This window comes from Morone saxatilis, unplaced genomic scaffold (assembly GCF_004916995.1).
Source record: "Morone saxatilis isolate NCDOM2014 unplaced genomic scaffold, NCSU_SB_2.0 Contig5, whole genome shotgun sequence".
In the NCBI taxonomy this organism is placed as follows: domain Eukaryota; kingdom Metazoa; phylum Chordata; class Actinopteri; family Moronidae; genus Morone; species Morone saxatilis.
Window position 1 is genome coordinate 7,440,060 of NW_023340095.1, and position 26,722 is coordinate 7,466,781.

Below are 26,722 nucleotides of genomic sequence, written 5' to 3' on the forward strand. Positions count from 1 at the left end.
GGAGGAGCCCGGGATCGAAGCGCCAACCTTCCGATTAGTGGACGACCTGCTAAGCCACACCCGCCCAACTACCCTATAGTTTGTTGAAGTTTGCTCATGATAGATGGTGAGAGACAGATGGTTCAACTAATTACCTGGCCTGGTATTTCTTTGAAAATGCCTGCCCTTTTCCAAACAGTTTCCAAACACAACTTCCCAGAAGGTTCTGTATAACAAACCATCTGTCGCAGTAAGGTTCGGGCCTTTGTCTCATGCCTCCTAAACTTTCTTTTTTTAAGAAAGGTTTTAAAGCACCATCATCTGAGCTCAAAGACATTGACTTATATCAACAAGATACCCAGGACCAAAGGGCCCGATCGCATGTGTTTTGTTTTTTTAATCTGAGAAGTTGACGAAGTTGTCTCAGATAGATCAGAAATGCTTGTTTTTCTGTACCGCCTCACTTATCCCTTGGTATCCCTAATTGAGGATGATTACAACATGTTTGCATGCTTTTGTTGTCTCAAAATGTAGTTGTTTGTGTGAGTACGTGTGCTTCTGTGTGTCTGTGCGTGTGCATGCTTTTAGAATATGTGTGCATGTGTGCATGTGTGCATGTTGTGTGCATGTGCGTGTAATTCAACTAGGGAGGTATGCAAGGTAGTAGGCACAGCCAATCCAAGAGTGTGTTTACAAACCCTTATCATTGCTTCAGATGAAGAACAGTTAGATAATTATATGGGTTACTAAGCTAAATATGTCAATACAAATAAAATCTCTCTTTCTGCCAAATTGATAAACATATACAATGTTTGAATACAAACAAACTCTCTCTCTCTCTCTCTCCTCTCTCTTCTCTCTCTCCTCCCTCACACACACACACACACCACACACACACACACCACACACCATCTAAGCATAAATTGAGTGAACAGTTGGCTGGAAAGTTGAGCTGTATTGGAGCCAAGGATGTACATAAAGTGTCTTCAAGTCAAGTCATTCATGCTGATTTCTTTGAATACTTTGATTGTATTTCACTTCATTGAATTATCTTCGTTAGTTGATTGATGTGTTTTAAGCCATCAATACCATCACTCCTCTCAGCGAGTCTGTCATTCTTGGCAGGATTGAGGTGTAGTGTTTATAGTAAATCAACTTTCTGGTGCGGAATGACGCCCATCTTGTGTTCAAAAACTGAAGTTCAGATAGTGCATCTCTGCTATTATACAGACACATTGTCATACAATATATTATCCTGCAAAACAAGGTACTTAAAAGTAATTAGTGCTGAGCCCTGTTTTACTCGTCATAAATCCTAAACGAGGGTAGTATACAGTATCTTACATAAAGGAGACTCTACACTGTAGCAGCCTCACATGTTGCTGAGGTGAGATCTTTATCCAAGGATGCCTGCCAATTTATTTATTTAATTAAATTCAGATCATTTATAATGAGAGCTGACCAACGACGCAGTGACAGGAGGAAAGTTCGGATACAAGTAATATAAACAAACGATACGGGTTGATGTAACAAAACAATATTAGAGTTAAAACATCACAATATATATATATATCTGTGTACTGGGTTCCAGAGAAGTACATTTGCAAGCAGATGCAGTGATAAGAGAGTATTGCTTGTAATGAGTTAGTAAGGGAGGGTAACAGAATAAAGGTGTGTAGTTTTAGCATCTTCAGCCTCTCGTTCGAGTCGCTAGAAGCAGCACAGTGGAATGAGTAACGACCAAAGGAAGTGTGGAAACTAATGAATTTACTTGGGTTTTGCCAATGATTTGAGTTTCCTATTATATGTGAAAATGAAAAAGATGCATTTAACACTAATCACAAGTTGCCCACGAACATGTGCATGCACTTTAGTAAGCTGGTTGTCTGTTTCACATCAAGGCTTTCCATGACTGTTGTTGTACAAACAAACATGTTTATTGTCTCTGTCCTAAAGAGAAAGAGTCCTGCCCTGTCTTCATATTGGAACAGACACTGAGCCAAAGCAGCCATAATAGACAGCAGGCCCCCTCTGTCTCCCACCAACCTCTGGTGGCCATGTTTTCACAACCCAAGATAACAGGGAGAGGAAGAGGAGGGGGCTGCAAGAGACAGTTACAGAGTTTGATAAATGACACAATCGTGAGTAAGACATGACAGAGGAAGAGAGAGAGAGGGATGTGAGACAGATGCAGGGAGATTTAGGGGAGCAGGGGGAGAGAGATGAGTAAAAGATACATTGCAAGGTCATCCCAATGTTTATCCACCCACGACAAAGATGTGGGTCAATGAGTGTTTCTCAAGACAGCAAGTGTTGTTTCAGGATGTTGCAATGATGACAGGTTCCTTGAGAAAAACACTTGTACAGTATATTTCTCAAGGAGGAAGGTAATTTTGCCAAAATACATTTTAAAATGAAAGTACAATAGCTGTGGTTTTTCTGCACAGCAATTTATCACTCTCGCCTCACCCCAGGAACAACCCTGCGAGTAAGTCAAGTCTAATACTATTGTGCAGTAAATGTCATTAAAGTGTCCTGAGGCAAGCTGTGCCTAAAAGGCAGAGATGCAAAAATATTGACTATTAAATCTCTTACCACTAGCAGCCTAGTTGGGTGGGCTGTGGAACTTAGGCAGCAGCTGAGCCATCACCTCCAGGGCCTGCATTAACTCATAAAGATCACTGTCTCTTCCAAACACACTGAGTCAAAGTGGAGGTCGTGTGTGTGTTCATGCGGATGTGTGCAAATTTGAGAATGTGCGTGTCTCAATCTGGAAAGCGTGATAAATTATACTTTTAGTGCATATTTCATCTGTAAAAGAAGTAAGATTGCTTCATTTCATGGTTTGTATTAAACATGTTTCTCTGTGTGTGTCTGTCTCTCCCACTCCTATAATTACAGTCATTGGTATCAGATGAAACCCCACACAGAGTTGATCTCTAGATGTGCCCTTTGTGTAAGCAACATCTCACTGCTAGATTGATAGAGGATTGGAGGAGAGTTCACACAAATGGAAGAACATTATAGTGTCAGGTTTCCTCTAAGTTCTCTCTGTCTCTCTCTCTGTCTTTTTCTCTCTCTCTCGTTATCTTTCTCTTAGTCCTTTCCTTTTTCCTCTATTCATTAATAATTTTCCCTCCCTTGTCGCTCATTTCTCTGTACTGGCCCACTCAGTTCTCATTTTTATATAATCTCATCCCTCCGATCCATGTTCTGGCTCTCTCCTTGTTTCTCTGCAAGTGAACACATGTGTACATGTGCCGGAAATGCATGGTAAATAAAAGCAGCAGACCACCAACACTCACACTGTAGAAGATACGAAATGGCAGGACTCTATTTATCTGACTGATCTACGGAAATGACTGTGTGCAGCGCAGCACTATAGATCCATTTACAGTGGCAACCCTTCATTAATGCTTTGTGTGAGGCAGAGTTTCTGTGTGTGTGTGTGTGCACTTAACAGTCATTGTAGGTGGAGACAAAACTCATCCCTAGTGGGGACGATGTTGCATTCCTCAGGCACTATTTCTCTCTCAAAGGGACACATGGAAAAATACATCTATTCTAACCTGGCCACGCACTCCATGAACCCACACATATGAATACATGCACACACACCACACACACACACACACGACACCACACACACATACACACACAGACACACACAGACTGACTGACAAAGACAGACACATGCAGCCACATGCACACAGATGTCGACAGGCAACTATATTTATACCAATGCTCCAATAAATCTATCTGCTCACTTGTCTATTTTCTCTAGCTTTGCCCATGCAGCACTGAATGCCTGCATGGCTTAAAGAGGGAGAAAAGGGAGAGAAGAGGAGAGAAGAGGAGAGAGCAAAGGAACTACAGTAGGGAAGATATGGAGGAGACAAGTGCCCTATGGCATTTTCCTCCTTTTTGGCCTACCTCTCGATGTCTTAAACAAAACTGCTGGCCCGACTCTGCTGCACACCACCGTGCAACAAATTCCTGGAAAATACGAACTTGTGTCAACTTGTACAGCTCAAACTAATACAGGCTCGCTTTTCTTTTTTCCCCTTGTCTTTTCATTTCTACAGCATAAATACCTCAAAACAACAACCCTTTTTGCTGATGGGCAAAAATAATCTAATGGAGGCAGAGGTGCGGAAAGGATCTAGTTTGGTGAAAATCATCATTGAAGCGAAAACCTAAGTTGACCCAGCACCTGTATAAAAAAAAATTTAAGATGCATGTAACACTCACATAATATCTGGAAGAACTCCGTAGGAAAAAGTGATATAATATGTTATTAAATTAGTCTGTAAATGTTTAATGTTTGTATTAATTTTGGCAGGTTGAAATCTGCTTTGCAGCTTCTCCTTGCAGGACATAGTATTTAGTATTAAAGGTTTGATGTGGAATATTTCTGTCAGGATTGGACTCAAAGCCACGTTTAAAGTTCAGACTAACGCCTACACCTACCGTAAGAAGAAAGAAACCTACTGAGAAAAAATATGCTATACAACAAAGACCGATTTTTCTGTCTTTTCTTTGATACTAACAATCAGTTAATTTCATGCTGCATGCACTTGAATATATGAATATGGCTCAAATAAAGGTTTTGTCAAAATGTTATGCATAATATATCATTATTCATTTATCAATTTCATACAGCACATGGAAAGAATGACATTAAATAACAACATTAATGTTTTACTCTTTATTTGAATAGTGTCTTGAATGTGAGTCACAAACGGTAGTTTTATGCTAAAGGAAAATGCAAAGTAACATCCAGATATGAAATATTTTCTGAAGAATACAAAAATTAACAGCATAACAAAATGTGAAGCAAACATGACAAAATGTATTTAAATAGATGACAAATCAATGAACGAGTACCCTATTGACAGGTAAGTTGTTTGACACAAACACAATAGTTGGCCAAGGACGAGTTGCATTATGCAGCTGTCACTAAAATGTTTTTAACAGTCAGTATTGTATTATTTCCATTTTGGTAAAAAATATTTCTCTTTTACTACTACATTCTATTTTCCACCAAAATATGAAGTACTTGCCTTGGAATGTGCTTAATTTAACATGTGCAGAAATCAAAATGGTCTCAGTTTTGCCTGACTCAACACATCAGAAAAAGAAGTACACAAAATCAGAAACCACTGTTAATGTGACTCTGTCTTGAGTCATTCTTGTGTTGTAGAGTTACAGAAGTTATTGTATTATAAAATGTAATGTCAGCCCTGAAAAATAATTATGCAAACTTCATGTGACTTCTGCAGTTCTATTATTTCTATAAATGCCACCATCACGAGGCCCTATATTAACACAAAGTTACAACTAACCTAAATGCATGTCATCATGATTACCATGTACATAGACTTATTGTTGTGATAAGATATAGCCCTTTCATAAACACTGTGTTTGTTGATCTTATTCTAATATCTGTTAGAATTACTCTTAGTTGCTTGATTGCTGCAATAGGAATCAGGCTAATAACGCAATATGTTGTACTGGGTCACTGTGCCACTGAAATGATGCAAACGGCAAAATCTGAAACTTTGGGGCCTTGTCCATACAAAAGGATTTAGGCTTTTGTCTTTAAATAGGTGAATGAGAAGGAAGTTTTTCCTTGCCGCTGTCGCCAAGCGCTTGCTCATGGTTGGAACTGTTGGGTACGGTACGGTACGGTCTAGACCTGAGATAACTTCCAAAATGCTTTATATGAATATTTCAAAAACAAAGTTACTATAGTATACTAAATGTAAAGATCACTGCCAACGTGTTACTCAAAATTCTTATTTACCTGTATACCAGTGTCTATTGAATGACTCACTTTACTTACACATTTTAAAGGGCTTAGGAGATATTGCCCACATTACAGCCATCCTAAAAAATGTTAATAATAATAATAAGGTGGTCATTTAATTTTGCCCCTGCAAAAAACTTTAATACAGTAGACACTGAAAGTAACTATGTGACTTTGGGAACAGCCAGATCTGAATCATGATATCTTCCTGAAACACCTCCAACTGTATGATCAAAATGAGATGATTCTGAATCTTTAAGGGTAAGATAAGATCCTATCTGAACACTCACGCAAGACAAACAGCCCTAAGAGAACAAGTGGAAACAATGTAGAATTACAGTTCAGTATACATACTGTACATTGTCTGGTAATAAAACTTAAGTGTAAATGAGAGGACATGATTTATGGTTTATGGGAAACATACTTCCTCTGAAGGCGAACAACAAATAAAAGATCTTGTCTGCCTCACACAGAGACAGAAAGTCAAGGAGCAGTGTGCTTTTAATAACCAACATAACGTCAGACAGCAACTTAAAGATATATAAAAGGTACTATCAACTGAAGGATACGGTGATAACTGGCCAACCTGCACAAACACATACACAACACTTTCTCTCATGCACTTGCACACACACACACACACATATGCACATACAGTATCAAATGAAAGCTAACATCCAAAGTGCATTATTACATTAGCCCTGTATATCAGAACAGATAAACAAAAATACATTATATACATTTTCTTGATATCAAACAATGTCATGTAAGGTTCTCTTTTGGTTTAATAGAAACAGACAACCCCAAAAGGTTTTCTTGTCAAGCTATTGAGGAATTCCATGTCAGCCATTGTATCCAAAGTGCTTCTGAGAGAGATGGAAGTGAGTAGTCTTGTCATCTTATCTTTATATAAATAACAGTCTTTGCTGGCAGGCCAAGTCCACTCCAGCAAAACATGGTGTTGACAGTATTCTTCAGATATGATAATGTGATACCATTTCCCTTTTTCTGTATTTTTGATGCGATAGCAGAAAAAAAAATCTATTTGTATTTGGTGTGCCTGTTAAACGGCTAGGCTACAGTTACTGTAACTGAGAGGCAAATTGATATCAACACTTATACAAATTTTGGAGATTTTCTGATTTGTGTTAATGCATTATCAAGAATATTGCTGCACTGTCATTCTTTAAACACATATGTCAGGGTAAAATTAAAGTACTCTGGAACTGGGGCCATAGTGAGATATTTAATCTTTCTATGGTGCTACAGCATACTGTAGATATAAAACACTGTCTCTGAAGGGTTTGGAATAACATATAGTACATAATAGTCAGTGGGGCCCTTGAAGATTAGCAGCCAGTTTATACAATTGACCGTTCACTAAACCCCTCCCACAAACAGCAATCCTTTCTTTTTTTTAGCTCTGTCAACCTTTTGGTTTGTCCACACGCTGTATTGGTATGCATAGGGTTGTAGTAGGAGTGATACTCTGTATATGAAGAGTTTGAATCACTTTTTTTTTGCCTTTCCAAAACCCAAAACAGCAAGAGTAGAATATTAAAGAAAGAAGAAGAATAGATACAACTTTGTTTACCTGCTCAAATGTAGGCTGCAAACGTTGGCATGCCTGGCTAAATTTAGCATACAATAGTGGCCTAATCTAATGCTGAGTTACTCCTAAAGTTAAAGAGCATTTCTGCAGCTAGCTGTTGCTGTTAAGACAAGTCAGTCAGAGACAAACCAACTCATTTGCTCAATTAGCTAGCTAAATCTTCCCCCGTTATTGTAAACTGCATACGTTTCATGTGAGAATCAGAATCTTGACAGGGGTAGCAACAGGGAGTAATTAAGAGCGACAGGGCTCAGCAAACGGTCAATTAAGGAAGTTCCATAACCAAATCAAGTGCATCAGCACAAGCTGAAGCCTGAAAATCCTAGGTTTTAGATAATAGTCAACTTTAAGCTGCTGTTGAACTGATTGTGTAGGTGACACTAATAAACTGTGCCACATGTAGGTCCTCCGTGTATAGGTCCTCCTCTTTCATTGAGATGGAAAATTTTCACATTCTTTGGTCCTTTTTCATATACAAGAAAAAGAAAAATAGGTAGTTCAGAAAGAAACATTTCTCTATTTTGCTTTCTATTTTACTTCTTTTAGTCCCACTTGCCATATGGTTGCATCCACTTCCTGCACTTTTTGAACCTGTGGCCCTCATTTCTTATTCTGTCAAAATTCCTGGGAACCAAACAGCCGGAGCTGGGATCAAATACCATTTGTAATTACAATTTTGGGGGCTGACTGTGACCGGTGCAAAAATAAAAATCATGACAGTCCAAATGCTATCCTTCTCTCACACTAGTTAAACTAAAGCAAAAACCTCAAAAAGTAACAGAAGTAATTATAATCGAGTCATATGAACCAAGTCATGTTGACAGCTCTCATCCTCAGTTCATCAGTACATCAGTGACAGAGACTAAGCTCTTTTCGGACCAAGCATTTCTTGCACTGGACCACACAACACCAGTGGAAACGACACAGACAGTTCTCCTCAAACACCAGTGTTTCCTCACGGTAGCCACGCTCGCAGCACAGCAGGTCGCAGCCGCTGATGTCCATGGCTGTGCTGTTGCATATGCGCCCCCGTGTCCCAAGTGAACCAGTTTTCCGATTTGCAAGGCAGAAATCGGGCGACTCATCAGAGTAGATCAGATCCTGCTTATCTGGTGGCTTTATGTTCTGGCCAACAGGGATCAGGGTCTTGCCATCATTGCCGCCCATCACCTTGGAAGCGCCATTGAAGCGCTCCAGCAGCCGGACGCCTACCTCACGGAAATGAGGCATCTTTTTCCAGCACGTGCGCAATGTGCACGAGCCCGACAGTCCGTGGCACTTGCATTCTGTCCGCATGTAGAGCTTCACCGCCTGGGAGGGGAAAGCATGGAGGGGTGGGTGAGTTCAGGGTTTTGGGTAGTGGAGGAAAAAAGAGCGGTGAAGAAGAGGCAAATGGGTGATAAAAGCAGAGAAAGGTTGATCAAACACAAAGAAAGGGACAAAGGAAACTTTTAAACTTGTACCCTGAAGTGACGCAGGACTGCATTTGACAAATGACAAGTTCTCTAAAGAAGTAATTTATTATTGTGTTTTCATGATATATCACAGACAAAGCCACTGGATCACACGCACGCACACACACACAAATAGACTACACACACTGATAGATAGGTAAGATAAAAGCAGACGCTATTCAGAAGGAATTTAACTCCCCAACCCCACTCTCCCTCCATGTTGCCTCTGGCCTTCCTACATCTAACAAGCCTTGACAACAGATCATTCACTTATACTGCACATAATTAACCCATCACACACATGCACACACACACACCCACTCGCCCGTTCAGACATACACATACTTGCAAAATGTGTATACAAGTACACAAGCATGCATGCACACAAACAGACATTTGCACGCATCACAGCACGCTTATTTCTCAACCTCTGGGCATTTGTGTGCAAGTCTCGTCTTTTGTTCAAATGGTTTGTACGCTAATGCTACAATTGGACTATATCCCAAAATCCTCCTCTTCTCTCTACCTGCCTTTGACCCCAACTAAAGTGAACTTTGTAACTCTGTGTTTTGCTTGTACATGTGTCAACATTTCTGAAAGTTGGTGTAACAAGCTGAGAGCGACAAAACAGCTAAACGTAAATGTAATCAGGAAGATTACAGAGCTATATTACAAATTCACATAATTGACTCATCTCAAAAGTTGCTACTTTATCTCCGCTCTTTCGGTAGCCTGTTGACTTGTCGAGGCCATACTTCATACGAGGAACAAAGAGGAACTTTAAACTTCTACAAGGGCTGTAGAAATGTTAGAAGCTACCTGCCTCGGAGGCTTGAAAACAAAATGTGTGGCACGCTCTTGTTTTTGTGTTTCAGAAACCTGATTCTTGTTAGAATATCAGCTTACGCTGCTACACAAATATGGCTGGGGGCGATGTCTTTCTCTTTGCATGTTCGTGGAATGATGGAACATTCCACAGGACAAGCAACACCTTTGCTGCTAAAACCTAAGAGAGTATAGTGAAACATCAGATCTGTGTTTGGTGCAGTACAGTAACAGTTGAAATACATTCGCTTCACGAAGTGTATTGCATTGAAAATTTGAACAGAAACATACTGAAGTATTAATTCTGAAACAGTTTCTTACCAGCCGCCCAGCCTCGTTGTTGTGCAGGTCAACGAGCGTCCTGATGTCGCTCTTGCCCCTTCTCCTCTTGGCATCCATAAACTGTTTTGACTTTTCATAACCAAACTCCACATCATCTCCGCATCCCCCCCATTCCCATTTCACTCCGTCCCCAGAGGAGGAAGAGGATGAAGGCGGCCTTGGTGGTGCTCTGTTCCTGGTCGCCTCACAGCCACACTGCAGGAGGTCTCCCATGCTGCAGGCCTGGGTCACAGCGTGGGTCACACCAGCCGCCGTGATGGCATAAACAAATGCAGTCTCCCGGATATCTGCAGTACATGGGATAAGCAAAAGGAGGGTTTTAGTTTATTGTTTGGTCTGCAGACAAGTCACCAAATGCACAAGTAGAGAAACATTTAAGTGATATACTGACATCTGATGACAAAAGCACTTCTAAAGCCAGGACAGAGCCAAGCTAAATGTTTCTGCTTTTTATGATAGCTTAACTACATAAGCATATTCCGAAAATGTTGAACTATTCCAAAGTCGAAGAATATGTTTTGGAAAAATGAGAAATCCAAATATGCTGATGCACACAGACAGACACACAGATATACACCTTTACTTTCAAACATTTTCATTATGACACAGTGATACCACTACATGCCCATACATAACCTACAGTAGGCCTACACATTACACCATACCACATTCAGATATTCGTTGATCTTTTTATTGACATACGCTTTCAAAGAGCTCTTTGTATTTGTTTATCCCCATGTCCTCCACAATCAAACACAAGACAACAACTGGGAAAAAGAAAGAGGACTACAAGTGAAAGAAACTGGTTTCCATTCATTCATCCAGGCATCTTTCTCCCCATCAAGGCAATCAGTTTTGCAGCTACATGGAACGGGATAAAAGCTCCTTTCTGTCAGTCCTGGTCCATTATTATGATCTCTAGCGTCACTGGATTTATGGTGCTGAGAGGATGGCTATTTCTCCCTCTCACACACACACACACACTCATACACATGCTCATACATTCATACACACCACAGCTGCTGGTTTATTTCTGGTGCAGAGCTTAACACTCCTGGCTAAAGGCATGTCCAACCACAACTGCAAATTGATCATCTGTCCTCAGCAGTGGCTTCAGCATCATTCTTACCCTTAGCTCAACACTTCATCCTCAGTTATTGCAGCTTCTGTCATTCACTCAACAACTAAAGAGCAAGTATGAAATAATCTCAAGAGACCTCCTGCTCTGAAATAAGGGAACACTTCTTTGTAAATATTGTATTTCTTCTTTTTCCTCCTTTTTATTTGTGTACACTTATTTTTCAAAATTAGTCTATTTTGCTTTTGTCATGGTTAAAACATTGGTTGTGAAAACCTGATAATTTTCTTTGACGAGAAATCTTTATTATAGTTGATCCAGGAAAGATCTAACACCTAAAACCATTCAAATCTTTCAAATCTATTTAAACACCTGTTTAGTTACTGGGATTAAATTAAACATTGCTCAGGAGCAAAACAGTAATAACTAGAATTACCGTCCTGCGTTGTATGCCTCTGCCAACCAGTCAAGTTGCAGTTTACACCCATGTCTATCCAGACTTTGAAGGAATTATATAAAAGATATAAAGTGTATTTTTTTTGGCTAAAAAGAAGTTATCCCTATATTGATGGGACATGTAAATGCAAGTGGATGTATGATTTCAGTGAATATACATTTGAACTGATTAAAGAAGGATTATGATAGATGTATGATAATCAGATACACATGTACTTGATTACGATGTTAAGATGGATTCTTGTAGAATATAGAAAATATGGTTCTTTTCTTTTCTGCTAGCATTTTAGATATGAAGCATCTGTAGCCTCTCTGAGCTGTAAGTGAAAGTCAATCACAGGATCACGGTTAGCTAGGTGTGCTCCAATATGTTGCTTGCAGTCGAAACAATCATAGTTTAGAATGAGGCAGTAAGTAAAACATAGAATGGATGATGTGGAAAGATAAAAGCCCCTGTTACTCAACATGTGTAAAATTCTTCAATTATGGCTAAAAACCTATTTTGAGGTCACAATGATCTTTGACCTTTGTGTCAAAAGTGTCACCAATTAAATGTCCAACCGACTGTGGAAAATAGTTGCAATCTACCGTCCTGTTCCTGAGTTATGCCATAGAATAATGGCCAAAAGGTGTTTTTCCTGGACATTATGAGTGAAACTGACCTTTGACCTTGTGGATATCATTTAATTGTCATGTCCCATTAAACATCTGTGTGGAATTTTGTCATAACTACCACATCAATTCAAATTATGACCAAAAACATGCTTGGGGAGGTCATTTTACAATGGGACAGACAGATGGATGAACAACCTGAAAACAAGATATTCTCTATTTTTATTATTGTAAGCAAATCCCATGAGAAGACCAAAACCAACTAACCAGTAAACTGAAGCTACTAACGAGTGTTGTCTGCATTTCCAAAGCCAGATATATCTTATTCCTTTGTGCAATGAAGATCGAATTTCATCCACAAACAAAAAACACACAACCACTCCTTTGCCCTGGGTGACATATTCCTTCATTACAATGAACATGGGTACTGAGAATAATTTTGAGTCAACCTTTCACTTACTGCTGCTAAGAATAATCCGAATGTGCATTAATCCGCTGGTGAAAATAGTCCCTCACAAATGCACTATTTACTCCTCTTTAGGAGTTTGTTGAAAACTACATTGGCTAGTTGTTTTAGGAAATTACTGAGCCTTTCTTTGTTAGGGAGCTGGAAAACACCCCCCTTACTATGGTGAAAGTGAAACACACCAGTTCACATTGACTGTTAAGGTAGACAAAAGCAAAGGAAGTTTAGTTTTTGTTATGTTGTGCTTTTATTTTGAAATCTTACTAACCACTCTTAAAGGTCTACTTCCCAAGGGGCCTGTTTTCATGGTGTGCGCACATGAGAATGCAGCCACAGGACTCAGCTGGTGTCAAGCTGGTGTCAATCAACTCATTAGGCTGCAGTCAGGGTGGGGTTGGAAGTGGAGTTTTTTGTTAAGTTTGGCTTTTGGTTAGTATTTCTATAGTTAATTAAGCAGCTTGTTTCTTCTGTATTTGTTAATGCTCATGTATGTTTTGTTCATGTTATTAGGGAGGGGTTTAGGTGCCTTGACTGTAGCCCTGGGGTCGGTAGAGGTCACAGGTATAGAGGTTAGGTGGGAGTCTGCTGCTAACCTGCTATCTCTGTGGTGAGGATTGTGAATTTTGTGTAATTTGTTTTTGGACACGAGTAAAAAGATCCGAGCTCTGAACAAAAAATCCTGCCTGACTGATGCTGTTTATTTCTGCATTACACTATTCTGCTGGTTTTCATCCTGGTTGTAAAACCTTACAGACTTATACATTTGTGACCTGCCTAAAGATTTATGTCATCAGTAGGACTATATGGGCTTGGGGCTGAGTGCTACAGTATTGAGAAACACAATGCCTTAGTGAATTTTGGTCTTGTCACAGGTTTTGTTGACAATGAGAGTGTCTAAGTTTTGCCTAGAAACAAGCAAGCAGTGGGAATTGTGGAGACAGTGAGGATTTCCTCTGCCTAGATAGATGAGAAACAAGGGACTGAGTAAAGAAAAAGAATAGCCACTTAGCGAGCCATTGTATGTGTGCGTGGAGACTAGGCGAAGGACTTTTATTCTTAAGAGCTGGAAGGCGGCGAGCGTGCAGTCACCACCGTCAATACTGCCAACTCCATATCGCATGATTCAGTGAATGGGATTCATTAGGAATAGTAACACACACACACACACACACACATAATTGGTGGCGTGCAACGAGACCTGCACACCCCAGCACGCGGTGATATCAATACCAGCTGTACACCCCAACACCCAGAGATGTCTCCAGTGCAGGCAAGTTTGTGTGTCGATGCATGTGTATGAAAAGTATTGTTTTATGTCACTTATGACATTTTGTTTTGTGTCTCTTATTATTACAGGTCCTGTGGATTCTTTTCCTCGTGGTTTGTGTTTGTTTGGGACTGGCAGTGGTTTCTGACAGATTAAATAAATCACTTAAATTTATTTATCTTTACATGTGCATTGTGGTACACATGGAGCACTTGTGCAACTGTGTGGGCTTTATATCCTCCTTGTAGCTCAGTTAAGACCACACCTTGCTGTTCAGATTTTCAGGAGTAGTGGCATACTGAAATCAAGATGTGTCATCTCAAAAACATCCCTGGATCTATTTAGAGACGCGTGTGTGAAACATCAGCACACAAGTCATTATTAGTACAATATGGTGATAGCAACACGAGCTGTATCCAAACAAGCTGAAAGCCTGTCCAGATGTCCTCGGATGCACTGGTGAAACACTGAATTTAGTACAGGAAATCTGCGTGAGTCAAATGTCCTGTTGATATGTTTAATTCCAGCAAAAAAGTATTATGTGACCTAATTATCATTCAAGTAGTTATTTTGGTTTATTTTCTTCCCGGTGGAAAGGAAAATATATTGGTGACTTGAAGCAAAATATAGTCCAACTGAAAGCAGACAAACAGAGAAAGTAAGAGGAAATAAAAAAAACAGAGCAGATGGTTGACAGAGAAATAGAATACAGAGAGAAGAGTATTATTATGCGTAAAAGAAGCTATCAAAAAATCTGATGATTTGAGGCACCCTGTTTCATATTTTCCTTGGAGACATGAATTCCAAACAAATTCTCTGCCACGGTGGGTGTCTGGGCCTGTCTATGTCTGCTTCTAATTCCACAAAGCCCTTCTGCAGGAATTAGCACATATTCTTTTAATACTCTGACTTTTAGGCAATGACACAAGAGGGGTCTCGGATGTTAAAGTTGAAAGTAGTTCAATGTTAAAATACTTCACACTCCAGATAAGCATAGTTGAAGAAAAAATATATTTGTTTTCTTAGGGCGAGATGTTAATTGAGCATTGTCAGTTTTGGTGAATTTGGTGCATTCCAAATTTTTGTGCATTTTTTGTGTAGACTGCAATGCATCCTGCAGCATCTAGTCCGCCAAGTGGAATAAGTTGTCTGTTGTGGCTGAGGATGACTGCGAGCTTCATCTAATTAGATATGCTGTGATATTAGGCTATGATGTGCACCCACGGCAACACTGAAACAACATAACCCCACACAAGAAATCCCAATGTAGCCTCTGGGTATACCATAGACAGTTTACCAGGCTGTCAGAGCTGACACATACAACCATTCAAGCTCTTAGCAACTGGCAATTTAGAGTCAGTTTGGACTGTGGTAGGAAACTGCAGCACCTGGATGCAACCTAAACAGACCCGGAGATAACACACAAACTACACGCAGAAAGCAGAAAACCTTTTTGGTGTGTCATAATGATCACAGGAGTGTTTTTGTGTGTTTTTTGAGGTGAGACGAGAGTGTGAACTGTCAAGGGAAAAACAATATGTTGCTCGTTGCCGCTGCTTCTTAATTGCTGGCTCTGATTTATCTCTGTCTGTTCGGGGGCCAACCGGATTTTGTATTGTTTCTAATTATCTCCTGGTCTATTTGGAACAGGCCTGACTGTCCTTGGTGATTGATGCCAGTTCAGCATTTTATGAATGACACTGTCTTTGTACTAGCTTACTTACTTTGTAAAATGACACAATATCACTTAAATAAAACCTTGAAGAATATTATCACTATCACGTCAGGATGAATCCTTAATCATCGTCAACATATTGCCTACAGTATAGTAGTTCTACTCACTTTAAACACCAGTTAAATAAAAGAAAGTGTGCAAAGGTATAAACATGTGCATACCTTTCTCTATACCTCTGTCAACCTGAGAGGATCATTAGTGATTAAATATTTGACACGATTGATGACTAGTTTAATTACAGCCCAGAGCAAGAGTCCTTGTTTATTCTACAGCGGTCTAGCATGACTTTCAAAGAAGAGCCACAACATCCCTCATGTGATTACTAGCATCACTGTATGCTGGCTGGCTCACACCGGGAGTTATGACTGCTTCGGGGTCTGTATGGTATTTAAACACAGCAAAGATCAAGGAAAAGAGGATAATAATTACCAATTAACAATGAGAAAGCAGAAATTTGACCTTGTTCTGAAGCTGAATGTACCTGAAAGGTTTAGATCCAAAGGAGAGAACATCTCAATTCCAATGCAAAATGAGTTGTCATTCTTGTGTCGACATGTTCATTCATTCACACTTCTTGCAATAAAGGTGTGAAATGGCAGTGTTTCAGTCATGTTGTGAAATCAACTAAAACCCCTTTTATATAAACACACACACACTTCCGTGTACAATGCCACATGAATATCTGTGTGTATGTTATTTCAGTCATAAATCTTGAGATGTGATGCAACTTATCTTATTACTCTACTGACAAACTTTACAGTCTGTTTCTTACTCAAACACACACGTTGACAGCAGCACTGTCACCCTTTGACGTGTCACAAAGCAAAGTAGTGCTACAAGGTTTATGTTGGAATAGTGGGAGATAGCCCAAAGATGTTTTTGCAAAGAGAGGCAGAAATGGATGGCTCAGCCAGCTAGGTAGTGCTCCAGACCCAAACACCCTGTGGCTTTGTTTTCACTGTAGTAACCCTTACATAACCACATAATATTGAAAAAATATATTTTTTTTGTCCAGAAATCCGATTTACAAAATCTTCAAAACCAAAGCAGGTTGCACACAGATGCCATCATTACCATATACTTGACTAGCATTTTAAATATATGGTAATCAGATTAACTGCTACAAAATATTTACTAAAACACTTTTCCAAACATGCATGTGAACTAAGAAAATTGTTATTTCCTGGCACCAGATGAAGGAAAGATGTTCACATGATAGTTTCATGTGACAAAGTAGCTTCCCTGCCTATTCAAAAAGCTACCTCATAATGGCAAAAAACACAAACAATTTCATTTTCATTTCATACCATTCATGACAGTGGCTGAGAGTGACAAATATTCTACAGCTAAATTAGACGTGCAATCCACTAATAGTCCACCAGATGTTTCTTATTGATTGAAGTTCGACACGTAACTCCACCTTTAAAGCCACTATGTGTAGTATTTGAACAATTTTACTCTTTGAAACATTGAAATCTGCACAGACTGTACTGGCTTTCACTTTGATTATCACATTTCTCTACAGAGAAAATGTCATTAGAATAATTTGAAAGAGACTATTATTATGTGAAACTCTAAATAGAGGTCAATGAGGTTAAGTAAACCACTTAGAGAGAGTTAGCAATAAATACAGAGGCACTTTTATTTTGACATTTACTGGTACTAGTTCATGATAAACAGCCATTAAGAGCAGATCCAGGTAATTGAGGACAAAGGTTTCAAAACAGAGGAGCACTTTGGCCTTCCTCATAGACAGGCAGGAATTTATGATTAATTGCTAGTATGTCTTCTACTGGTAAATTCTTGCCCTTGTTTCCCCCTCTCTTCCTCTCTAACGCAATCTATCTTTGTGTCTTCATTATTTTTCTTTCTTTCTTTCTTTCTTTCTTTCATTCATTCTCTGTCAGAGAAACTGGCAACACTGGTAGTATCACACATTCAAATGAGATTATTGAAAAGAAACATGCTTTTTGATCACCAGCTACATGGGCCAGTGACATAATATAAACTTTTCTGCTGGTGTGAAGCCAAATGAATGGCACAAGAATGGGCAAGAATGTACCTTGTGTGGTTTATAGAGACGATGCTTTTAAGAAATATCAATGACACAGAACTGAATGAAAATTTGAAAAGAAAATGAAAAGAAACTGATTGTTTGACACATCTAATTGCTATTTTACATATTTCTGATTATTGTGTTATGCTTCTATTTCTGGCTTTGTCTCAGCAGAAAGCAACAAGATTATCACATTACACTTGCTTGCTGTGCAACTGCTCTACATCAAGATGAAATAGAAGTACAAACACATATGTATTCTGTCTGTCAACTATTCATTTCCAATATAAGACAATGTTAAAAGTTTAAACCATAGCCAAATGGCATTTTTAGGGTTTAATACTTCATGACAGGAACTAGGAACTTTTATTTATGCTTAGGCCAAGAAGTAATCACAAGTTTTCCAGAGTGTTATGCAGCTTTGACGTAGATTCGTTCATTATTATTGACTATTATATTACTACTATACTATTATATTATTTATGGAAAATATATGTGATAAACAGTTGAGCATAAAACGTCAGTAAACACATCCACAACCACAAAATGGGTTTAATAACATGCTTGACACATATTTTGTTGTATATTGTATATCAATATCGGTTATTCCCTGTTTGTTGACTAAACAGAGAGATAAAGACTCTCTGTAGTACCAGGCAAAGAAGAGACAGGCAGCTCTCTATGAATCTAATCATACAAGAGAAAAACCAACACAGTAATTGGAGAAGACCCAGCGGTGACCCAACATCAGTTATATTACAAACTTCAAAGAGCTGGAGGAAGATGTTAAGAGATCTTAAGAGAGATGTTAAGAGAAAAGAGCAATTTTAGCTGATTATTTCAAGCATGCCCAATCTGATGAAGAGGAGAGTCAGTCAAGTGTGAATACGTCTGGTCTGAAATACAACAGCTGCCCTTGTCTGTTGGAGTGCCATCAGACAGGGATCTGACCTCAAGTTGATGTAAGACCGTCAGCTGCGGTCATGAGGTCATGGGTTCAGATCCTAAGGTACTCACAGGGGAAAAATTGGACATGACAGTATTTTTAATGTGTTTTTTTTAAACCATGTGAAATGCTTTTGGAAAGACTGATTGAGAGAGCCACAAAGATGATTATGGTAATTTATATCTCTTCCATCAGCTATGTACATCTAGGTCAAGGATAAAAGAAAAAACCATAGAACTGAGTCATATGCAAGTGTTTTCATTTTTAAATGAACTTTAACAAAGTGCTTGAGCAAATCTAAACTACTGGTAAGACCTGTTAGTCCGTTTATACCTGTATAAAAGATTAGACTTTGTTTGTGTTGAAGTAATATAATATTTTGGGAACAATTAGGTTTTGCGGCAAGAGCTAATTCAAAAGATTGATACATATCAGTCCATTCAATATAAGGCTACAACAGTAAGCTTAGCTCAGCAAAGACTGAAAACAGGGCCAAACAGCTAGCCTGGATCTGTCCAAGGGTAACAAAAGGTGCTTGTGGGAAAATGGTGTTACTTTAGACAGAGCCAGGCTTCCCCTGTTTCCCCTTGCTTCCTTGTTTCCCCATGCTAAGCTGCTGCTGGTTGTAGCTTCATTTCGAATGGACAGATATAGGAGTCGTATCGATCTTCACATAACTCTCAGCAAGAAGAGAATGGTGTATATCCCAAAATGTGAAGCTATAGATAAGTTAAATGCAGGAAAAAGAAAGACACATAGTCACTGTCAAGCAAAACACATCCATTCCTCCCTCACTCACCTTGCTGCAGTATTTTGCCAAAGTACTTGTTGTGGCTAGTACAGTTCCACCGACGGTACCTGAACTGGTACTGGCACTCCCTGACTCCCAGTCTGGCTCCTTTGGCCACCTCACTGACAATCTCTGGCTGAGTCTGGCACAGCTCAGCCTGCTTCCCCGCCAGACGCTTTGCCTTCCTGCATATGCTGTTGGGGTCCATCACCAGCGGACTGCCCACCGCCCTAGAAAAGTTACAATGTCAGTTAAGACAATTCTCTCACTAACATGATAACAATAGAAAGTTCCCACTTTTCTTTTTGGTGAGCAACACCTGTTAACTTAATCACACAGTAAACAATGTGGCTGCACTCATCAGCAGCCACAAACCAAATGCAAGCTTTTTTCTGCGGCTGCAAAGCCTGCCAACTTCCCACCACTTCTCGGCTGTGGCGACAATGTGCTTCTTGAATAGGCACGTGGGAGACAACAGAGCACAGAGTTTCCCAGAGGCATCTTAGGTCTGACGTCAGATTCACAATTCTGTATTTTGCTATTGGACTGCACTTGGGAGAACTGTGTGGTCTTCACAGAGTTGGAAATGAAACAGTTGGAAGTCCCTTAACAGACAGGCAGTTTACAGTTGATCTTAATGCTAAGTTGATTTTGGTAAACCAGAAGGCAGACTCTCTTGGATTCCTGATGATACAGCTTCTCTAGAGATTTTGGAGCAGTTAAGAACTTCACCACTTAAACCACACATATCCCTCAAATCAGCGTTACAAAAAAAATCCCAGATTAAATCCATCTAAATGAAAAATGTACATATTATATTACTAAAAAGAACAAAAAATTAATGTTTAAATATGTGGCAAACTAATCCAAGCATGCCTCATGTAGTTCAAATATTTAAAGCATTAAAATATATATACATACATCATGTATTTGATGAATACAGACCCTGGACCTCCTCAATAGCTTTGACGTGTATATAATAAAAATAAATAGTTTATTCTAACTCTTAATGGGAAAGAGGGGCTTGGCTCTGCCACTTAGAAGCACTGCCAGCGTCTGTGGCCACTTAAGTGGCATAACAGCAAAGTGGCGTTATGAGATGACTTTATTTCCACTCTTTAACCTCCCCTCCTTGCCTAGCTGTCCCCCACTCATCCCCTCTATGCTGTTAACTTTATGTACATTCAATTCCCTTTCATTTACTCCATCTCTCTCTTGGCTCTTTTAGTCACTGAATCTCAGCAGATGTGATCCATAACTCCGAGTTTTACCATGAAATAGGAGTCAGAAGGGTATGCATGACAGAAAGACGGAGAGGAAAAGAGTGAGAGGGAGCAAAAGACTACCTCATAGGTTTTCATTCAGCCTTGTCTCTGTTAATCGCACCGCCTGATATCATTCATCTGCTTCGAGAGTTTGTTTTAAGAAGCAGAACAAACACTCTTGCCAGTCCCCTCTCCTGGCGGTCTGATACCGAGCAAGACATTTGAACAGACACACATGCATGCACATTCATCCTTGCACACCCAGTCTGTGTTTTTGAAAGCCTATCTATTTTTATTTTAATGAAGCTATTTATATGACTAACATGTCAACATGTGATCGAATGAAAACATCAAATAATCTCTGCCTCTTAGCCAATAACATCATGTAAAGGAAGATCCAGAGGCAAACTGCCTAAATACTGTTATCCACCAGGACTTAAACATGTGGTAATGGTAGCATGGATTACAGCTATAGTTTCCTTTTAATCCATTCCGATAATTGAACTTTTGTTAAGATTAGGGGGAGTAAATGCACCAAATCATACAGTATGAGCCATGATATCTGGTGTATAATGTGAAATATGTAAATAAAGTAAAAGACTGCATTGGCATGTATCATACCTGTACAACTGCATGCATCAGAGAATGCATGTACTGTCTAGACACAAACAAACACATCTCTACGCACACTCCAGGGATACCTACTGTTGCATTCCCTCTTATTTAGAGTGTATTTACATCATCACTATGGAAACAATGCAGTATTTTCAATACAGGTGTTCTGTGTGTACAATATGCGTGTATTTTCTTCAAGTGTGTGTGTATGTGTGTGTGTGGTAGTTACACAGATAATTAAATCATACCGACAGTCTGTATGTGTTAATTAGCAGGTACAGGTACAATACTTAGCAACACACACTCCTTCTCAACAACCACTCATTATCTACCCACTGCTATAAAGCTGCATGTATGTGTGTGTGCATGTGCATGTGTGTGTGGGAAAGAAAGAAAGAGAAAATGAAACTGATGAACTGAGTTTATTTCTATACAGTATATGTAGAAGGTTATGGATTATTTCTATGTTCTTGTTTGTGTGTGTATGTGTGTGTGTGTGTGTGTGTGTCTGTGCCAGTCTAGTGCATGCGTCAGGGGTAGAGCTGGGAAGCCAGCTCTGTCAGCAGCTCACAATAGCCAGCCTGGTTTTTACAATGGGAGGTGTAGAGTTGTAAAAATAGTGAATGTACTGGATGAAGTTTGGATGAAGTCCTGGGAGCAAGAGACAGACACAGTTTGAGGGCCTTGACAATCAGACGCAGTGTCTTTATCATCTCTTTTTGCACAAAAGAAAGTATTAGAAAGTGAACTGGTAAAGGAGATAAAGAAAGATAGTTTCTGGTGGAAAATCAGATGCAGATTTCTGTGCACTTTGTACTGAACTTAGTTTGCATCAACTTTGTTTTTGACGTTTCTCCTTGAGTGTTGAGTCAAAGTCTGATTGTATATTAAAGAACAGTAATGTATTTTTTGCTTTCTCTTTGCTCAGTTTCCATGCTTGACATTGGTACTGGGGTTAACATACTGTGTAGTATTAATGTGTACTATGAATTGGGAACATATCTTACATGTGTAAGCAGTATCTTGTATCTTTCCTCTCTGCCTTCTGCTTTTTTTTGAACTGCCATATCATACAACATAATTCATTTCAACTTCCTAAGCCTGAGCAGCTGCACAACAGTTGCAAGTTGATACTAGAAACAATGAAGAAAGACATTTTGGTTAAAGGCTGTTTTGATAATCCCCATTGGACTGTCTTAAATATAAGTTTAGAACCAGGGCATGATGGGAGGAGAATGGGAATGTAGTCTGAATCGGAAAGTGGAGTGAACTGAGGTGGAAAAGCGCATTGCTGGCGATATACCCAAAAATGGGGTGCATTAATTGGATAACAGGATGACTGTAAGCGCACAGCATTCTTGCCCTTGTTTGGAGATTGGTACATAAAAGTGTGCATCCCTGCGAGGTTGAATAGAATGGGAATACTTCATTGGAGACTCAAAAAAGCGTATGTGCAGGTGCAAAGAAAAGCTCAGTTGTTAATAAAATTGATCACAAATAGGGTGGTTTAAGGACATTTATGCATCTGCACAGTGGATGTTACTAAAGAAGACAGGAATATGTCATTCATCGTATTAGAAATATCTTTTCACCTGCTCTGTGGCCTTATGCAGCTTCAGCGAAGATAAGAATACTTCAGTAAGTTCAATGAGTCACTTAGTGACTCCACTGCAACATAAAGATCAAAGGAACCCTCTCAAAGCTTTAATACTGATGATGGGGTGATTTAAATGGATGCATACATACACACAAATACAGTTTGCACACAAAATCTACAGTACACACACACACACACACACACACTTATCCAGGTTGACGCATTTGCTACTGTGCAGGCATGCACAGAGATAAAAGCATGTATTCACTTGGTGAAGGAACTACAAAGTCAGACAGTAATCAGATCCTTTTCATGCAAAGTGCCACTGTTCCTCTGCCTGTCATTTACGATACAGCTCCTTAACAGATAACACCAACTAAAAAGTGCAGCAGTCATTGATATTATCAGGGGTTTTAAGGAAACACTGTCTTGCATGAACAGTTCTTCAGGATGATAAAGTCCCATAACAGCGACAGGGGGTCATAGAGTGAGAGATAAAACAGGACAAAATAACAAATATACAAATTAAAAGCACTGATAGCAGGACTATTGATGCAGCTACTACCTGCAAGTTAACGGCTGGTCCAATCCAGTGCTTAACCTACACTTTTTGATTCGTTGTTTTGCTTGGAAAATATAAATAAGCTCATATCAGTGATATGTTTGTACAAAAAAACGGCTTGGGTGAACTGTTTTTAATAATGTAGCCATAAATTGGGGGGAGGGTTGGAGGGGGGGACTGAGGTTTCAGATGAAGATATTCGTAATAGATGCCTTATTCAGTGTTTTCTGGACCCAGAGGTGGGTCAGAAGGAGATTAAACATTGGCGCTCAGAGCGACCTCAGGTTTCATTAAAGATCTCACGGCACCATAGATAAAGTGCTGTACTGTACGGGGCCCTTCTTTTTTTTTCACTCCGCCCACGAATGAGTGAATTTCATCCCTCCTTAATCCCTCAAGTATGCTGGAGATGAAGACAGTCACGACAAGCGCTAGTCTGAGACGCCAGTGTGTGAGAGAGAAAAAGAAAAAGGGTCAAAGAGAGATGGCTAAAGAGAGGGTGTCTAGGGATAGAAAAAGATGGTGCGGGCCCCAGTGTAAGATAAGAGGAGACAGAATGAGAAACAAGGAGATAAGGCAATGATAAAGTGATGAAAATCAAAACATGTACAATTTGTCTGGCATGCCAAACAAGGAAGATGGATGGAAACAAATTCAGCACCTTGCTAGCATCACTACTTTTTATAGTGTGAAAGGGTCTGCGTGCCCTCAATAATTGCTTTCTTGCTTTCCTGACCCTGCAGTCTGAGACACGTTGATCACTCTTAAACATGTTGTTCTTCCTGATGTAAAACAAGGTTGAGAACAATGAAATTTGTCTCAATAAAAAGTCTCAGCGCTCATAATTTGTAATGCACACGATTAAATTAGTAATAAAGTACGACCAAGGGGAAACCAACCCCACCAAACCAATTTCACATAAGAAAAACATTGACAAATTTGGTTAACAACTTGGTACAGAGGCACACCCAACACAGCTGAAATATAAAAAATGTCCAAGAACGGTTATATTCAGATAAACAGTAAGGCTTTAAAAGGGTTGTGGTTGTTTATGGGGCTCAGCAATAGCTATGGGATATGGAGAGCATGGGCATCTACATAATTAATGGTAAAATCAGTCTGGAAAAACTCTGTTAGCTGGTAGCAAGTAAACAGGGGCTCATCCTAACACGTTTGTTTGTTTGCAGGGGATTCCACTTGTAGCTCTGCTTACCATAAGCAACGTAATCATGTCAACAATATGGTATTTACAGCATCACAGTCATCAACAAAAAGGTTTGAGACAGAATTAGGTGTTTTATGTAGTTTTCACCTTCAGTAGCCACAAAGGTTTTGTGTTTGACGGCCCCTGCTGTTGGTTTTCTGGTGGCACCTGTGCCCTGTGCTCCCAGATTAAAGACCTATGCTGTTGCTGTTACATTCTCTTTCTCTCTCCCCACAGAGGCACTCCCTTCGACGATGTGACAGGTTTAGTTTCTCCATGGTTTCATTTGCTTAATTTATGCATTTTACAACAATTCACACATCACTCTTACCCTCATGCACATTACATTACTGACCCCAGTTACGTCTTGTGTTATGCTTACATTTCGGTTCATTTTTGTTAAATAAGTGACTTTTTTTAAATGGTGTCTCTTCTATTTGCCATGGTCCAAGAGCCAGGTTGGGTCTTTTCCACAACTTAAGTCTAATTACATGACCACATTAGTTCTATTATTTAATGGGAATCTTGCTTGTTCATAGGCAGTTTGACAAATGAGAGCAGATCAGAAAACTGTGATAAAAATGGTAATATGTAACATGGATAGTAAGAAAGAACAGACACACACAGACAGCTCCTCTAAAATCTGTAACACTGCAAGCTAACGTTAAGGCTAGCAATGTTACATTTACATTTCGAGCTGGCTTCCGCCAACTCCAACAACGGTGGGAACTAGTTTTGGCCCATTTTACCAGTTTTGAATATTTTTTACCCATGCTACAAAAATGCATGCGTGCACAAAAGCGCATAAACACACACCACATACACACATTTAATTCAGTCCTCTACCCCATTCCAAACCCACATCGTCATTTAATCTTTATCTCTACCCATCTCCTTGGTCCTGATTAGACATCTAGCTTTTCAGACCAGGAGTGGAGTGGACAAGATAAGATCTGTTACAATGAAACTCTCCTCTGGTGATCATGATGGTTGTCACTTTAGAGTCTGTGTGTGTGCAGGCATAATGTGTGTGTGTGTAATCGTGTGTGTATGTGCACACATGTTCCCATAACCGTAAGACTGAATGAGTGCATTTGTCCATTTCTGAGTGCATGTTAAACAGATTAACCAAGATCCAACGGTTGGAGATGTATTTAGACTGACACACACATAAACACACAATGGTAGAAAGCTGAAACACACACAAATGCAGTGTGTGTGCACCTGTAGGCCTGTGGCACGCTCCAGGCGGGCTGTCTGCCAAACTGAGGCTGTGACACACACGCACACACATACATGCACAAACGCGCGCACACACACACACCACACCACAGACCACACACCACACACAGCACACACACACACAGAGCAAAGTTGGCCCTGCTAAGCACTGCAGTCAAAACCAGTATAAGAGAGCAAAGGCATTCCTCACCCCTCTGAGTCTCTGAGTTGTGCTCTCTGCTCTCAGGCCAAATGATTAGAGTGCTCTAATCAGCAGAGGCACTGAAAGGACAGCTATCTCCCCGCATTTCATCTCTCTCTCTCTTTTCCTTCAGCGACAACCTATCTGTGTGATAGGTATTTTCCTTCAAAAGACAAGTATGGCTAAAGACCTACAGAGATAGAGACACTGAAGAGGAGGGTGCATGAGACAGAGAAACAGAGATGTATGGTGGTATGTCCAGCAGCTTTCAACAGAGAGCATCATTGTCCTGCTCCGAGAATGGCGGATGAAACCCACAGGTGTGGCTTTCACGCCTGGAGCTGCACCACATGGTCGACCACTGTGTGTGTACGAGTGTGTGTGTGTTTGTGAATCTGTGCGCAAATGTGCGCAATTGTGTGTCTGTGTAAGTGAGCCAGTGAACTAGTGATTGAGTGAAAGAAGATGACAACGTTTGTCAGTGGGGATAAAAAGGAAGTAGCTGATTCCTTACTGTTGATTCCCTTAATCCGCTGCAGCTTTATTTAAAATAAATGTCCCAAGTCCTGTAGTGTGCTGCCAGTAGGACCTGACAGTGTTATACAGCAGTGGTTCCCAAACAGTGTGCT

At 39.8% G+C, this 26,722-nt stretch overlaps 1 protein-coding gene across 1 annotated transcript in view; it reads right to left on the minus strand.

Annotated features, from left to right (window-relative positions):
- Positions 1-4,706: 4,706 nt before the first annotated feature.
- The window catches only part of wnt6b (wingless-type MMTV integration site family, member 6b), a 25,579-nt gene continuing 3,563 nt past the window's right edge, over positions 4,707-26,722 (minus strand). Inside the window, exons 2-4 of the mRNA XM_035675969.1 lie at positions 19,437-19,657; positions 10,001-10,308; positions 4,707-8,711 (exon numbers count right to left, since the gene is read on the minus strand). Coding sequence (XP_035531862.1) covers positions 8,250-8,711; positions 10,001-10,308; positions 19,437-19,657 — 991 coding nt within the window. The 3' untranslated portion in view covers positions 4,707-8,249. The remainder of the gene's footprint in view (positions 8,712-10,000; positions 10,309-19,436; positions 19,658-26,722) is intronic.